Source organism: Aspergillus stella-maris (assembly GCF_047715825.1).
Source record: "Aspergillus stella-maris strain CBS 113639 unplaced genomic scaffold BDV14scaffold_39, whole genome shotgun sequence".
NCBI lineage: Eukaryota > Fungi > Ascomycota > Eurotiomycetes > Eurotiales > Aspergillaceae > Aspergillus > Aspergillus stella-maris.
Window position 1 is genome coordinate 174741 of NW_027396833.1, and position 16067 is coordinate 190807.

A 16067-nucleotide genomic window follows, 5' to 3' on the forward strand; every position below is an offset into this window, starting at 1 on the left:
TGTGCCATTAACCAATCCATGGGATGTAATGGTGTCTCCACGTGCAAGACACTGAAGTATTTGTATGAAGTACTAACTAGTACTTACCTACCCACGCATTTAGGCCAAAGAAAAAAGGTGCCACCGTGGCCAGGCCTTAGTCGCACCTTCTCAATCAAGTGAGGGAGACGTAAACATCAAATTGAGGAAGGGGCGACTCATCGTACCTGCCCTATGAACTCAAACCACTTATGACAGAGCACAGGAAAGAGCGACTAACGCTCCTGCCTTGTATTCACTGCTACACTGAACAGGAAGGTGCGAGCGCTTGAGCTGGCCCTTGAACAAGGAAAGAGCGACCCTTGTCGGGCAAGCAACCCAACTTGATAGTGCCAGATACCAACAGTACCCACGCGTAAATAATGTCTTGATTCAACAAACTTCCTATGACAACGATTTGCAACGTGGATTGCCGTATCAGTCTTCAATGTCTACCATCTACTAGTAATCTGGACACCGTAAGCAGAACCACGTGACCCTGCGCTCTTTTCGCGTTTTTTTCGTCAGGGATAAAAACAAACGACCAACCAGCTAGAAATCGACATAATCAACTTGCCAAACATGTTCAAAGTACCGAGGACATATCTATCCTGTCGAACGCAGATTCTTCCTTGCGTGCGCCCGTGCTATCTCTCCAGCCTGCAGGTATCTCCGCGGCGCTCTTCAACGTGCACGTCCAACTCCAAACATCAAACATGCAACGCTCGGGATCAAAACATGAAACGTCCTCCACTATCTTTATCTCCATGGGCTCGGCCCTTCTGGACCTGCCGCTCCACGTGGAAGCGCGCTGGAATTAACACACTCCGGTGTCTGGTGGGTTGTACGCTGGGTGACTTTTCGGCGTTATGGACTTTACAAACTTATGCGCCTGCTTTTGGAATGGGGACTATTATGGGTATTTCTAGTGCGTTCATTTCCTTCCTGCAGTTGAAAGCAAGAGTAGGCGAAATGTACTGATATAATTTCCAGTGGCATCGGGAATAACAACCTCCATCCTCCTCGAAACAGTCCTCCTCCATCGCGGTCTAGACTGTCTCCCGTGGGGCATTGCATTTCGAACCGCAACGGGGATGAGTCTGGTCTCCATGCTGGCGATGGAAGTTGCTGAGAATGTAGTCGACTATCATCTTACGGGTGGTGTCGTGGATTTGTCGAGCCCGGGGTTTTGGGGCGCGGCGGTTGTATCTGTTGGTGCCGGGTTTTTGGCGCCGTTGCCGTGGAATTTTTATAGGTTGAGGAGGTATGGGAGGGCTTGTCATTAGGGAGTTTAAGGATAGGTAATTGTATAATAGACGTGATGCGGTGATGAATCTGTACCCGAAAGCTATGGAACGAATCTCTCCTCCATTGTGGCCAGCACAGACAAGGAAGACAACAAGGAGACTTAGTAAAAGAGAGACAGATATCTACTCAACAATCTCAAACTTCACACTCGCCCCCTCCTCAAACGTATCCCTCCAATTGCCCCAAATACTCTTCAACTCATCAATATACCTCCCCTGCAACTCCTCCACATAAGCCTCACTAACATCGAACCTTTGCTGCTTAACCTCAATCGCCCGTCCAACAACAACATGCAGCGGTCGTCTGTACGGAACAAACAAACTAAACCGTCCCAGCGAGAACGCAACTTTATGCCCGACGCTCCTCTCCCAAGCCCACTTTACCAGTCCCTTAATCGAGAAATTATCAATCTCAACAGGCGCAAAGAGGTCGTTCTCCCCGAAGACAAGGACCGGGACGAGATCAGCGCCTGTTTCGATTGCGACGCGGATAAAGCCCTTTCGAATCTTCACGACTAGTCCCATTGTACCGGGACGCGCAATGTTATACTCGCGACTCCCGCCAACACTAATGGTGATTGCCTTCCCCATGCCGCGGAGATCGTACCCGCCTCTTGTTAGATGCTGGATGCAACTGTCTTTCGAGACGCCGCCTTGACCACGCCAGCGAACATACTCTCTCAAAAAGGGCGAAGTAAAAAATGCGTCCTTGACAAGCATTGTATTCTTGATACCAGGGAAAAGCTCAGCAAACCCACTCGCGTCAGTTGAGAAGGCAGAGACAAGACCGTGCGCTGCGATTCCGTGCGGGTGTCCGCCGAAGACGTATTTCCTGCGCGGGGAGAGGGTGGCGCTGCGGTAGAGTTTTATGGGGAAGTAAGAGGCGTGTAGTTTGAAGAGGGACGAGGAGCGGAACCATTTACTGCCGCGGTTTGTGGTTTTGTGGGCGTTGGAGAAGAATTTTATGTGGATTATGTAGAGGAGGGCGAGGATGCGGATGTGGGGGAGGAACAGGAGGGAGTAGCCTGCTAGTGGGAGGATGAACCAGGTGTTGCTGATGAATGCGACAGCGAGGATTTCGAGGAGGCGTTGGAGGATTGATCTATAGAAATATTAGGATGGGTTTGCGTGTAATTTCTGATGGCACGTACTTGTTGTTGGCATTGGGCTCGGAATTCAGAGTCTCAAGGACCATCCCATCGGCATTCTTGACCTTCTCAAGTCTGTCGTCGTTCTCCTTGGGCTCAGGAACAGCAATCATGCTCTTGTCTGGTCGGGTAGCAAGGTCTGCGATCCGCTCAGCTGCTTCAAGCCGACCCTCTTTCTTAAGACACAGCTGCTGCATCTTGGCTGCCTTTTCAAGGTAGGAGTTGTTTCCCATGACTTTGATGAGACCCTTGCTGAGTTCCTTGCCGCTGATATCAGGAGCTCTGCTTTTGTTGCCGTAGACGCCGATGCCTAGCCATTCGGCACGGGCGGCGTTCTCGTAACAATCTTGCCAGGCTGGGAGGACGACGTGGGGAACGCCGTTTCTATATTTGTTAGTCTATAGATTCTAACCTTGGAAGACGGAGAACATACTGAATAGCCTCATACCACGAATTCGCACCACCGTGATGAACCGAGCAGACGATCTGGCCAGTCTGGAGCATAGCCAGCGGTTCAACCTGGAACCACGAGAGGATACGAACCTGATCGCTATCAAGCTCCTTCTGCAACGGTGTAATAGACTGATTATAAATCTCATCCTGGTCATGGGGATGCTTAGGCAATTTCCAAAGCACCTGGATATCCCGACCAGCAGAAGAAGAAAGGAAACTCTTAACACCCGTCGCAATTTCAAGGACAACACTTGGGTTCGGCGCATACAGAGTCCCCAGGTTGATCAAGACAGTAGGAGCCTTGTGCAGCCAGTCGAACATCTCAGCGTCCTGCGTCTTGACTGGTGCAACTGGGAGGAGGATCGGGCCGCAAGCGACGACGTTGTCGGGGACGTCCATGGGCCAGTCGAGTTCCTTTAGAGCTGGAGATAGATGGAGACGGTTTGGCATCCAGCCGTCTGCGAAGGGGAAGCGACCGTGGATCTTGTGCTTGATGCGCCAGTCTCTGATCTCGCGGCGGCGACCGCTGCCGTGGTACATCTTTGCGGTCTTGAGGACGGCCATGGTGTTGAGGGGGATTTGGGTGATGGGGAGGGGGTAGGCGAAGCCAGTCCCGGGCCTAACTTGTTAGAACAGTATACTGCGGAAAGGAAATAGGGTACTTACATTGGGTACTTCCACGCCCAAGCGCCATTCTTTTGAAGGCCAAGTACGATGTGGCTGAGGGAGGTGGTGTTCAGAAGGACAATGGTCTGGCCAGCATTGTATGCGGCATCGCGACCCTGAAGGAAGAAGAAGTCGATCGCGCAAAGGGACGGGTTGACATCTTTGATAATCTCAACACAACTATCGTAGATGTCGACATACTCATCCTCGGTCCATCCCCAGATGTCCTCGCACAACGATTTGAACCCGAGGACAGACCCGGTATAACCCGGTGGATGGAATGCACCACGCTTCCCAGTGCGAATAAAGATCTCAGTATTTGACGGCCCGCGCACGGGATGGAAATGGACGCGCGATCTATAATCCGCGTCATAAGACTCCTCGTTATCGTGGAGTAACTTCTCAAGGCGTTTCTCGAGAACAGGAAAAGAGGCAAGGTGGACGTCCACGCCACCACGGACCAGGAGTTCATGGATGATAGCAAGGACGATGTTTGTCTGGCCGTGCTCGCTGTTCGCCAGGAACAGCACTTTGGTCGTCATAATTGCGGTTGGTGGTCTGACTTCTTCTCTCCAGCTGAAAGAAGAGGGTTCGCCGATGAGATATACCTCGTCTGGCAGAGGGACCACGTTTCAGCAATTGCCGGACGACCCTGAATTTGGCAGGCCACCCTGACATCAAATTAGATCCGTATACTAGTGACTACAAAGTATGGAGTTCCAGTAACTCAAGTTCGTGTGATCGTCCCACAGCAATTCTTCAGACAGGGGTTCAACGCCGAGTGTTTCACATTTCTTCAGCCGCGGCCGCAGCCCTACTTTCCCTCGTCACATCTTGAACTCTAAAATTCGCCGTTTGATCGGCTTTTCCCTGACCCAAATTCTGGAATTATAATCTGGAGTGACTAAATCCTGAAATTTTATTACTGCTTTCTACCTGGGTATTCTGCCTGGCCTAGCCTCTTCCGAGGTCTCTACAGGGATAATTAGGTGGCAAGGCTACCATGACTCCAAGGCTACTATGAAAGTCCAGGCCACCCATCAAGTAGAATAACTATAGACCAGGGAGAGGCATATATTCGTAACTGGCAGGCCTAGATGATTACTGCCGTGAGGCAGATAGCGTAGCAAGTACCCACGCAGCGTACATACTTCCAGTCAAAAAAAAACAGGGTCATGGAATTTCGATCGAAGTGGATCAACTATCCTCAACACCACACTCTGCCTGTAGATCACATCGGCTCTGGCCACGCTCGTGAAACAGAATTCCAGTCCTCGGCATTCACCTGCCCCCGACATGGCCCACATTCGGCAGTGGGTTGTCACAAGTCGCATGGCCTGATGATCCTGAATCTGTCGATGTGGTGGCGGTTAGAATCTGGATCTCGGAGATTGCTATGGTGTGCTTTATGGGTCGGTAGTCACTTTGGAATCGTGAGTTTCTCGAGAGTATATAAAAGCGAGTCTGTTTCACCTTGTACGTTCCTTGCCCGCTGTAGAGTATTCTCAACCATCGGTTTCTTCGTTCCTTTCTTCCTTTGCCAATATGTCGCTCGTTCTGGCTGTGCCACATACTTTCTCTGCGGACATCAATGATCTGCCCAAGCTGCTGGTTTCGGCTTTGAGCGTTATCCTGGTGCGTGTTGAGGGTCTGTACGGATTGCGTGTACTAACTCTGTCTGCTAGATTCCAGGAGCGTTCTTCTTCTGCCTTCAGCTACTGCAGCCTGGACCTGTCATCAATGGAGTCCAAGGTCCTCTCGTTGATAGATTTCTCTTTGGTGTATGTTTACTTCCTACGAATTCAATTGCCTGAGCACGACTAACTTCATCCAGCTGGAAACCAAACTGAGCTTCCTTGCTGGCAGGAGCTCTTACAAGTTCAAATCCCTTCATGACACTTATGGTAAGCAAGCCAACATCAAACATCAATGAAATAAAGTGTTCGGTCTAACATTCTTTCTACTCCAGGCAGCGTCGTTCGATTCGCCCCCAACCAGCTCTCAACCAATACCCTCAAGGGCATGCGCAACATCTACGGCGCTGGACTCGGCAAGGCAAACACATTCCTCAAGACGGGGTTCTACAAGGCTATCTCGCGACGCAATATTTTCACGGCTTCTGATCCATACTACCATGCTACCGTCCGCAAACTATTCAGCCCCTCGCTCAGCCCAGGATGCATGGCCGCCCACGAACCCGTGATCAAGGGATGCATCTCGCGCTTCCATACACTCGTCAAGCAGAGGATGCAGAAAGGCCGCGCTCTCAGCTTGAATGATCTTTACTACTCGCTCTCTGTGGATATGGTTTCCGAGGTCCTTCTGGGTAAATCACTCGGCTGCATGGAGCGCGGTCGTCCTTTCTTCTGGACTGAGCAGCTTCCTCGGATCTTCTACTGGGCTACTATCCGTGATCAGTTCCAGGGATCGGGTATTCCTACGATGATCAAGTGGATGCTGCGCCAGATTCTGCGCAAGGGGATTCGTCAGAGGAGTGAAGAGGCTAGAATGCGCTTGATCAGGCAGTATGTTTTATCTCTTTCGAAGTCTTTTCATTACTAACAATCTTAGACAACTAAAGGAAACTCACACCAGACGCGACATTATGGTTGAGGTCATGGAAAGATCGGAATCGAGCGATCTGCCTGAGGAAGAAATCGCAGAGAATTTCTCCGCCATTATGCTTGCTGGTTTCCATACCACGTCGCATGCTATTTGCGCTGCTATTTGGCTTGTTCTGTCGCATCCCGATGTGCATGCCAGTCTCAAGAATGAGTTGCGTACAGCGTTTGAGTCAACGGACGACATTTCGCTTGATGTTATTTCGAAACTGCCGTGGTTGAACGCGGTCATTACAGAGGCCCTGAGAATCTACCCTCCTGTTCCTCTTGGTGGTGCCCGTGCTTCTCCCGGTGCCTATGTTGACGGTGTTTATGTTCCCGCTGGTGTATGTTCTCAAACATTCATTCTAGAGTGTTGTCTAATAAAGTTCCAGGTTGAGGTTTCCACTTCGATCTACGCCCTCCACCACAACAGCGACTACTTCAACGAGCCATCCAAATTCCGTCCAGAGCGCTGGATCAAGCCCAATCCCACCGACAAGAAAGAGGCCGTCCAGCCGTTCCTTCTCGGCAGCCGGTCCTGCATTGCTAAATAGTGAGTCCTACCTCCCCTCTACCAGGCCGTTATCTAATATTTTTACAGCTTCGCCCAACAAATGCTCCTCCTCACACTCGCTTCTTTCTTCGTCCAGTTCGATGGCCAGTACGTCGGCAGAGTCAAGGACTGGACTACCGAAAGCCGCTGCTACGCCTTCTGGGAATTGCCCGATCTGAAGGTTAAGCTACAGGACCGCACTGCGTAGATCAACAGGGTGGTTGGTTGGATTGTCCTCTGCACGAATTTTCCTTACTACAAGTTTGATGTCATTAGTTTCACGTTTATGGTAGATACTCCGTATAGTTAGTGATTTCAATGGATGATCGGTTTGGTGATCGGTGATCGGCGGCTGGGCTGACGATGCCTGTCAATTGAACCAGATCAAATTCAGAATTATATTCGAACTTCAGATCAGACTTTCCAAACAGTATCGAACGTACAAACCTGACCCGTCGCTTCCTCGTGAAACAGTATCCTACGCACCATGAACCTGCCCCCAACCGGTCAATCACCACTGCCCCAGCCGTGCTCAACACTTCAGCGCAGACCGTGCTCGGAGTCGGTACTTGAAGGGGTAATCTCGGTTTCAGGAATTCTGGCACCGATCGTCGCAGATGCATTAATTTTCTGGAATGCGTCAGGGACAGACCTACTGACTGGATGCTGCGATCTACTGGTTGGAACGGAGTATTACCCCAGAGTAGGGCTGCACGGCCTCGGCTTGAAATTTGGCCCTCCGTCCCCACCGGCATTTACTGCACCTTGTGTACCCACCTGCATGAAGTGTACTAGCGACGCAATGCGGTCCTTACTGCGAACTCAATTTCGGGCAACTCCAGGAAAGTGACTTCTGTGATTTGGTCCTGTCGCACGTTTCCATCAGACGGAGAGAACGCCCTTCCGCCGGGACCGTGGATGAGATTTCCAGGTCCAGTTCAAATGCCGATGATCGTCGCTTCACAGATCTGATTAAGGAGGATTTTGGAATGGATCAATTAACTCCGTTTCAAGGGTCACTGGCCATGCTTTGCTGCTTTGGCCTCGTTGTAGACTTGTAGATAAGAAGCATACTTTAGGGTTCAACATTGCAGTCAATTGCTTTCTACGTTCTACTGCTCTTCGTCTTGTTCTCGTTAATCGAAATGCCAGCTCCAACTCTCGACCGTCCCTTTGGGGTCCATCTCTGGCCTCACTTTAGCAAGGCCGTTACAACACTGACTGGAAAATCACCTGCAGATTTCCAGCTCGTTCCCGGTGTCACTCCCATGACTACTCTGCAAGGCACCATTGCCTCACTGGCAACATACTACGTCGTTATCCTCGGCGGCCGGCAGCTCATGAAGGACCGTCCGGCCTTTAAGCTGCAGACGCCATTCATAATCCACAACTTCATTCTCACTGCTATCAGCGGGATTCTGCTTGCGCTGTTCATAGAACAGATCCTCCCTACGCTCTTTCAGGATGGTGTTCTGCATGCGATTTGTGATGCGCGTGGTGGATGGACGGACGAGCTTGTTCTACTCTACTACGTACATTTCCCTCCCATGAAGCGTCTAATGCGCAATAACTAACAGAATCACCAGCTAAACTACCTAACAAAATACCTCGAACTAGCCGATACGGTCTTCCTGGTCCTGAAGAAGAAGCCCTTAACATTCCTGCACACGTACCACCACGGCGCAACCGCACTCCTCTGCTACGTCGAGCTCGTCGGACGCACATCCGTCTCCTGGGTCCCCATAACTCTGAACTTAACCGTGCACGTCGTGATGTACTGGTACTACTTCCAATCCGCCCGTGGAATCAAGATCTGGTGGAAGCAATATATTACCATTTTGCAGATTGCGCAGTTTGTTATTGATATTGGTGAGCCCCCTTAGCATCCCAACCCCCCTCACCATCAGCTACTAACCTATTTATTTGTCACGCGCAGGCTTCATCTACTTCGCCTCCTACACCTACTTCGCCTCAACATATTTCCCCTGGGCCCCGAACAAAGGCCACTGCATGGGCGAGGAGTATGCTGCTGGATGCGGCGTGTTTATTATTTCTTCTTATTTGCTATTGTTTATTTCGTTTTATTTGACGACTTATAAGAGGAGTGCGCCGAGGTTTTATAGTCAGGCTAGTCGGGTTGTGGCTGCGGGGAAGAGTGGTATGGAGAGGAGGGAGAAAGCGGTTTGATTTGGCTTTTAAGAGGGGTGGTTGGAGGATGAATCCCTTTTGTTCTGTATATATGCAAGTAGCAATATCTGAACGTTTGTGTTTTCCACTTTATTTCTTCTGGTCTGTCTACTTATTTCGGAGCAATGACGGTGCATCCGGACAGCGCGAGTAATTTGTCCGCAAAGAGATGCGTTGTTCTTCGGATAGTTGAATATATATACATGGCGACAACACAGCTTGAGTCCGTCAACACAGTTACGAGAGCTTCTAAACAGATATTATCTGTACAAATAGGAACGCTCTACAATGAATAACAGATTATCATGTAGCAAGCAGATTCAAAGGCTTCTTATCTTTAAAAAGGACAGCATAATGTTTTGGCTCTTTTACACTGGCTAGGCCTGCAGGTACAGGCACATAATCCTCCATCTACAAAATGCCAAGAAGTAATGGAAGAATTATAACTAAGATCAATTTTATTTGCGGTCCATGGCGCAGGATCTGTTTACAATCTATTGCGACTGGTTGATGGTAGAAGAGCGCCCGTTAAGCCTTTTCCAAGCGCTTGGCCTAGGCGATTTCTTCCTCAAATGGAATCGGATTGTGTTAAAGAAGAGGCATCCTCTACTGCCTCTCGATCTACAAAGATCCGAACTTCTTCGGATACGTAAATCGACTAATAATCTTGAGGCCTCGGTATTTGGAATATGATATTCTTCTGGTGCGTCAACTCGGCAAGACCTGCTGTCTGCTGACGCTGACGCTGACGCTGACAGTCAAGGCGGCCACCATCCCACGTGGACTGCAGGTTCACGTTTCGGACCAGTCCATGGTTGGCACTGACAGACGTTCAGACCGAGTGTTCTGTCGCAGGATACCCGACTTGCAGGTCCCAACCGGTCCAGTCACCAGGTTCAGCGCGTCTCAACCGGATGCTTGAGGTCCGCTGGGCCAACCAAATGGCAACGTATACGATGGAGCCTGGATCGTCCACGAGTGCCCTGCGACATGGTGATTTACCGTACCGTGCGTGAGTGAAACGGGTGTGATACTTCACTTGGAGAGATCAGACCCCAGTCTCATCTCAGGACGGGGTTATCACATGGGCAGTGACATCTAAGAACGCCGTCACTGCATTGCAACGGGGAAGTGGTCCCCGTTTTCGGGGCCTGCCAATCTGCCAAGTAAACTTTGAATCCTCTTGTCAAATCTTGATTTCTTGCTGTGTTGATTCCAAATGTTGGTTGTTCTTGTCGATCTGTGGAGGGTTAGCGGCGGCGTAGAAGACCGTTGCGGTGCATCTCCCGAGGACTCGAAAATCAGCCTTTGTCACTTTGAGCGGACCGGACAATCGCAAAGTTTACTGATTCTGACAGCTCTCCGATGGCTATTGCATAGAATGTGTCAGATCAAGCCAGATGCTAGGATTTCTCTGCAACAATCAAGGTTCGTGCTGCGAGATAACGGATCTGAGGTGAAACACCGGCCGACGCCCTGGGCCCACAGCCCTAGACTCAGCCTAGGCTGCCTAGGCACAACGGCCTTGATCCTTAACTGCCGGGCGATCGTCCAGCTGAGACCAATTTCAATTTGATTTTCCCCTCGTGTTTCATCGATCTTGTTTCATGATGCGATTTCTCAACGCCGGAGAAAAGACCCTGTAAGGCAGGGAGGCTCGATCCACTTGGCCCCAGATCGCGAATCTCAAGTCTTGACTTACCAGGAACTGATCTCAATAATTCGGCGGAGATTGTAGGTACTCTTTGCTCGTGACGAGGTGTAGTGATGGCTTCTCTAGCTGTTTCAACTTCAATTGTGAGGCCTAGCGTAGGCTCCTAGGCTTTGCTGTCACTGGCACAGTTACAGGGGTTCGGTAGTTGAGAAGGCTGCATGGTGTCTTTGCTTGCTGGCGTACCCAGTCTATGTGATTGAATTCCTCGTAGTCACTCTGTCCTCTGTCCTCTGTCCTCTGTTCTTGTCTCTGCACTCTGGCCTGTTCTTTTCGCCAAGTTCCTTCATTTCATTTTTACCAGCGTGGATCTGGATCTGGGGCTGAGCGCTCGCTCCAAGAGTTCCATTGGCAACCTAGTTTGACTTTGAACTCGCGATTTCGATTGCGATCTCGAACTTCGATTTTCATTCTCACTCTCGTTCTCACCACCATTATCGTCACTTGTTATTCGTTCGCTTTACATCGAGACCGGTTCTCGAAGAGTCTTTCACTACTCTAGTATGGCCTGGTAGCCATTCCATTACCCTGATATCGTCATTCACTACCTTATATTTCATAATATCCACACCAAAAGCCGTCAAGATGACCTATCGCCCACACCACCGCAACACCTCAAAAGCGCACCTCCGCGCAAGCAGCGCCTTCTGGGCCCAATCCACAGAAGAACTCCCCCTCCCAGGCATCGGCGCAGCAGGCGGCGGAATGCGCATGACCCGCGGCTCAATGGCCTTCTGGGGAGCAGAGCCTGAAAACCAAGAAGTCCCACTAGACGCAGCGGGAGGCGGAGTTGGAATGCGCATGACGAGAGGATCAATGATGTTGCTCTCTGATAGCCAGAAGGATATCCTGAAGCAGCAGATTAATATGCCGGATGCGAAGATTGGGTACTTTAGTATTTATCGGTATGCGAGTAAGTCGGATTATGCGCTGCTTGCTTTGGGGGGTATTTGTGCGGTTCTCGGGGGGGCGGCGTTGCCTCTTTTTACGGTATGTCCTTTACTTCTTTTCTTTCCATTTCCAACTGAAGTTGTGGCTAATTTTTGTATAGGTGTTTTTTGGCAACATAACATCCACCTTCCGCGACGTAGCAATGTACATAATGAGCTACGACGACTTCTACGACGTGCTCAAAAAGAACGTCTTCTACTTTATATACCTCGGTCTAGGCGAATTCGTCACAATCGGCCTCGCAACATTCGCATTCGTGCAGACCGGCAATTCAATTACCCAGAAGATAAGAGTGCGCTACCTCCAGGCCATCCTGCAGCAGAACATCGCCTTCTTCGACTCCCTGGGTGCTGGAGAGATTACAACCAGGATTTCAGGCGATATGCATCTTATTCAGGATGGGATCTCGGAGAAGGCGAGTTTGGTGCTTACGGGTGTAGCGAGCTTTGTTACGGCGTTTGTGATTGCTTATATTAAGTATTGGAAGCTTGCGCTGATTTCGACTTCAACCCTTGGTGCGCTTTTGCTTATTATGGGTGTGGGCTCGACGATTTCGGTTATTTACAGCAAGAAGTCGATTGAGTGTTATGGCAAGGGAGGGAGTATAGCAGATAATGTCCTCAACTCCATTCGAACAGTCGTGGCGTTCGGTGCGCAGGAAGCACTGGCGAAGAAATACGACGCTCATCTCCGCGACGCAGAGAAATTCGGACGAATCGTGCAGATGACCTTTGCGCTTGTTATTGCTGGGATCTTGGGGACAATGTACCTCAATTACGGACTGGGGTTGTGGATGGGGTCGAGGTATTTGGTGTCTGACTTTGGGAATGTCGAGCCCGGTGATATTCTTACTATTATGATGAGTATCATCCTGGGCTCATACGCCCTAGGGAACGTCGCGCCGAATATCCAGGCTTTCTCCGATGCCACGGCAGCAGCGAATAAAATCCTCGGCACGATTGAACGAGAATCACCACTAAACCCCATGTCCGAGTCCGGAGCCCGGTTGAGAAGTGTTACCGGCCACCTTGAATTCAGAAACATCAGACACGCATATCCCTCCCGCCCCGAAGTAACAGTCATGGACCGCTTCAACCTGACCATCCCAGCGGGGAAAACAACAGCCTTTGTCGGCCCCTCCGGTTCAGGAAAGAGCACAGTCATTGGACTCCTCGAACGGTTCTACCAGCCTGTCGCCGGCTCAGTCCTACTAGACGGGCACGACATTGAGACTTTGAACCTACAATGGCTCCGTCAGCAGATCTCGCTTGTCTCGCAGGAGCCGCAGCTTTTCACGGCTACAATCTACGAGAATATCAAGTACGGTCTTATCGGCTCTGAGTATGAAAAGGAGAATGAGGACCGGATTCGCGAGCGGATTTTCAAGGCCGCTGCTATTGCGGACGCGCATGATTTTGTTACGGCGTTGCCAGATGGCTACGAGACGAATATTGGCTCTTTGGCATTGTCAGGAGGTCAGAAGCAGCGGATTGCGATTGCGAGGGCGATTGTTAAGGAGCCGAAGATTCTGCTGCTTGATGAGGCTACGAGTGCGCTGGATACCAAGTCTGAGGGGCTGGTTCAGGCTGCGCTTGAGCGGGCTGCTAAAGGCAGAACGACGCTGGTTATCGCGCATCGACTGAGCACGATTAAGAATGCGGATAACATTGTTGTTATGATGCAAGGGAAGATCAGTGAGCAGGGAACGCATGCGGAGTTGCTTGCGGCTCAGGGAGTCTATGCTAGTCTTGTGCAGGCGCAGAGTATCAAGGAGACGGCCAACCCGGGTGGTCTTGAGAAGGAAATGATGACCTTTTGGATTGAGGATGATGACGATGACCACGATGAGCGTGATGAGGCGCCGTTCTTTAATCGCAAGAGCGCGGCGTTTTCGATCTTTCAACGGAAGAGCGCGGCGTTTCCTTTTCCTATTGGGGAGGATAAATCGGCACGGTTCTCGCTGTGGACGCTTATCAGGTTCATTGCGAGCTTTAATCGGCGTGAGAAGTGGGTTATGGGGCTTGGATTGGTACTCTCGTTATTTGCTGGGTGTGTTCAGCCTGCGCAGTCTGTGTTGTTGGCCAAAGCTGTCAATTCGATCTCTATTCCTGTCTGGTGGGATAAGGAGAAGTTGCGCAGTGATACGAACTTTTGGGCATCGATGTTTCTCATGACTGGTCTGACTACGATGTTTCTGTTTGGTACGCAGGGCATGTTATTTGCTTTCAGCGCAGAGAAGCTCATCCGTCGCGCGAGGAGCAGTACATTCCGCGTGCTGTTAGGGCAAGACATCTCGTTCTTTGACGAAGAAGAGAATACGACTGGTGCCTTGACGACCGTCTTATCAACCGATATCAAGAACCTAGCTGGTATCAGCGGTGCAACACTGGGCACGCTGCTCATCGTCACAGTCAACCTATTCGGATCTCTCTCGGTCGCATTCGCGCTGGGCTGGAAACTCGCACTCGTCTGCTCCTCTGCTGTCCCCCTGCTCCTCCTGAGCGGGTTCCTACGAACTTGGATCCTAAGTCGCTTCCAAGCGCGCGGCCGCATCATCTTCCAAAAGTCCGCGAGCGAAGTCAGCGAGGCCGTCTCTGCCATCCGCACCGTCGTCTCCCTCACAATGGAACAAGTCATTCTAGACTCCTACAAGACCCAACTGCAGAAGCAAGTCCGGTCGGATATCCCCTCTATCCTCCGCTCGTCATTCCTCTATGCCTCCTCGGAAGCACTGCAATTCTTCTGCATGGCCCTGGGCTTCTGGTACGGCGGCCAACTCCTCGGCAAACACGAGTACTCCATCTTCAACTTCTACGTGTGTTTTAGCGAGGTCATCTTTGGTGCGCAGGCAGCAGGAAGTGTCTTCTCGTACGCGCCCGGAATGAGCAAAGCCAAGCACGCAGCAGGCGAACTGAAAGCGCTCTACACGCGCAAACCCAAAATAGCCGGTCGGACAGGCGGCGAGATCGTTAATTCCAGTATGCGCGGTGCAATCGAGTTCAGAAATGTGTACTTTCGGTATCCGACGCGGTTTGCGACGCCCGTTTTGCAAGGGTTGGAATTCAGTGTGCGACCGGGGCAATTCGTTGCGTTTGTCGGTGCGAGTGGGTGCGGCAAGTCGACTACGATTGCGCTGCTCGAGCGGTTTTATAATCCGCTTGCTGGTGGGGTTTATGTTGATGGAACGGACATCAGTACGCTTGATTTGCAGAGTTATCGGAGGCAGTTGGCGTTTGTTGGGCAGGAGCCTGCGCTGTTCCAGGGGACGATTAAGGAGAATATACTCCTGGGCATGGAGAAGGGCGAGATCAGTGATGAGAAGATGATAAGGGCTTGCAAGGACGCGAATATCTATGATTTTGTGATTTCCTTACCGTACGTCTTTACCTATTATTGTTTTTTTTTGGGGGGGGGAACGCTTGCTAATACTTCACAGACAAGGCTTCAATACAGAAGTGGGCAGCAAAGGAGGCATGCTGTCCGGCGGGCAGAAGCAGCGTATCGCGATCGCACGGGCGCTGCTTCGAGATCCCCGGATCCTCCTGCTGGACGAGGCGACATCGGCGCTGGACTCCGAGTCAGAGAGCATCGTGCAGGCGGCGCTGGACACCGCAGCAAAGGGCCGCACGACGCTGGCAGTGGCCCACCGGCTCAGTACCATCCAGCGGGCGGACGTGATCTACGTGCTGGCCAACGGGAGGATTGCAGAGAAGGGGACCCATACGGAGCTGCTGAGGAAGAGGGGGCACTACTATGACCTGGTGAATTTGCAGAGTTTGGCTTAATTATACTGTTTGTACTGTTGTAATTGTTGTGGAGGTAGTCTTACGAATGAATACGTGTGTATGATATCAGAACTCGTCCTACAGAATAACAATCATAACGACATGACCTCGTATACAAGATAACTACAAGACAACTACAGACCGGGGCAGACTCGGTGCCGATGACCCAGCGCCCTGGAAACCCTCAAGGTCCTTCCCTCGTGGCCTCCGGTTAGTGCGTAACTAGTCTACGCTACTAACGCTTCACAAGGGCATTAGAGTTGGCCTGATGGACCCTCTAAGCCCCCTTAGGCAGGTGTGCTCCGAGATACATCCCAAAGAGGCGATACGCTGGAGACACAGAGACAGAAGAGATGGACCCCGGGGTGGATCCCCCCCATTCGGTGTCTATACTGCATCAGGGGCCAGGCCACATCCATGAAATGTCTGCCCCTCTGCCTCCATGCTCCATCCATGATCAGCTGGGTCGAACCGGCTCAGCGACCCAGATTCTCGCGGGCGAGCACTAACGCCCGAACCAGCGCAGATGCTTATGCCTAATCGGGGGCAACGAGGGTGGCAAGCGCGCTGTTCCATGGTTGATCGCTCATTAAGCAACACGTGCAGGGGCGCGACCAGGCAACGCCCGCTGTTTCGGTAGATGCGCTCTGCCGATGCGCTGAGACGACCGTTGTATGTCGCCAGA

The 16067-nt window shown here is 51.1% G+C and overlaps 5 protein-coding genes across 5 annotated transcripts; 4 read left to right on the top strand and 1 right to left on the bottom strand.

The window, feature by feature from the left end:
• Positions 1-565: 565 nt before the first annotated feature.
• BDV14DRAFT_83743 (DUF4396 domain-containing protein) lies at positions 566-1457 on the top strand. Its single transcript, XM_073777645.1, has 2 exons — positions 566-946; positions 1012-1457. The coding sequence occupies exons 1-2, from the start codon at positions 601-603 to the stop codon at positions 1302-1304; spliced, it is 639 nt and encodes a 212-aa protein (XP_073626648.1). The 5' UTR covers positions 566-600; the 3' UTR covers positions 1305-1457.
• On the bottom strand, positions 1449-4890 carry BDV14DRAFT_209764 (Diacylglycerol acyltransferase family; the record flags this gene model as incomplete). The annotated part of the gene is made up of 5 exons (XM_073775733.1): positions 1449-2427; positions 2477-2857; positions 2907-3545; positions 3593-4121; positions 4878-4890. The coding sequence occupies 5 exons, from the start codon at positions 4888-4890 to the stop codon at positions 1449-1451; spliced, it is 2541 nt and encodes an 846-aa protein (XP_073626649.1).
• Positions 4891-5091: 201 nt separating this feature from the next.
• BDV14DRAFT_209767 (cytochrome P450) lies at positions 5092-7142 on the top strand. The gene is made up of 7 exons (XM_073775734.1): positions 5092-5227; positions 5278-5373; positions 5427-5496; positions 5562-6117; positions 6164-6539; positions 6588-6748; positions 6797-7142. Exons 1-7 carry the CDS (start codon positions 5138-5140, stop codon positions 6954-6956), a joined length of 1509 nt encoding a protein of 502 aa, XP_073626650.1. The 5' UTR covers positions 5092-5137; the 3' UTR covers positions 6957-7142.
• A 751-nt stretch (positions 7143-7893) lies between these two features.
• On the top strand, positions 7894-8935 carry BDV14DRAFT_201655 (elongation of very long chain fatty acids protein; the record flags this gene model as incomplete). The annotated part of the gene is made up of 3 exons (XM_073773813.1): positions 7894-8280; positions 8335-8617; positions 8685-8935. 3 exons carry the CDS (start codon positions 7894-7896, stop codon positions 8933-8935), a joined length of 921 nt encoding a protein of 306 aa, XP_073626651.1.
• A 2437-nt stretch (positions 8936-11372) lies between these two features.
• Positions 11373-15382, top strand: BDV14DRAFT_190786 (putative ABC multidrug transporter; the record flags this gene model as incomplete). Its single annotated transcript, XM_073771380.1, has 3 exons — positions 11373-11636; positions 11698-14972; positions 15034-15382. The coding sequence occupies 3 exons, from the start codon at positions 11373-11375 to the stop codon at positions 15380-15382; spliced, it is 3888 nt and encodes a 1295-aa protein (XP_073626652.1).
• Between the last annotated feature and the right edge of the window lie 685 nt (positions 15383-16067).

Coding starts and splice junctions, on each gene's coding strand:
- BDV14DRAFT_83743 (XM_073777645.1), top strand. CDS start 601: ATGTTCAAAGTACCGAGGACATATCTATCCTGTCGAACGCAGATTCTT. Junction 947..1,011: donor GACTATTATGGGTATTTCTA/GTGCGTTCATTT, acceptor TATAATTTCCAG/TGGCATCGGGAATAACAACC.
- BDV14DRAFT_209767 (XM_073775734.1), top strand. CDS start 5,138: ATGTCGCTCGTTCTGGCTGTGCCACATACTTTCTCTGCGGACATCAAT. Junction 5,497..5,561: donor ATCCCTTCATGACACTTATG/GTAAGCAAGCCA, acceptor TTTCTACTCCAG/GCAGCGTCGTTCGATTCGCC. Junction 6,118..6,163: donor AGAATGCGCTTGATCAGGCA/GTATGTTTTATC, acceptor TAACAATCTTAG/ACAACTAAAGGAAACTCACA.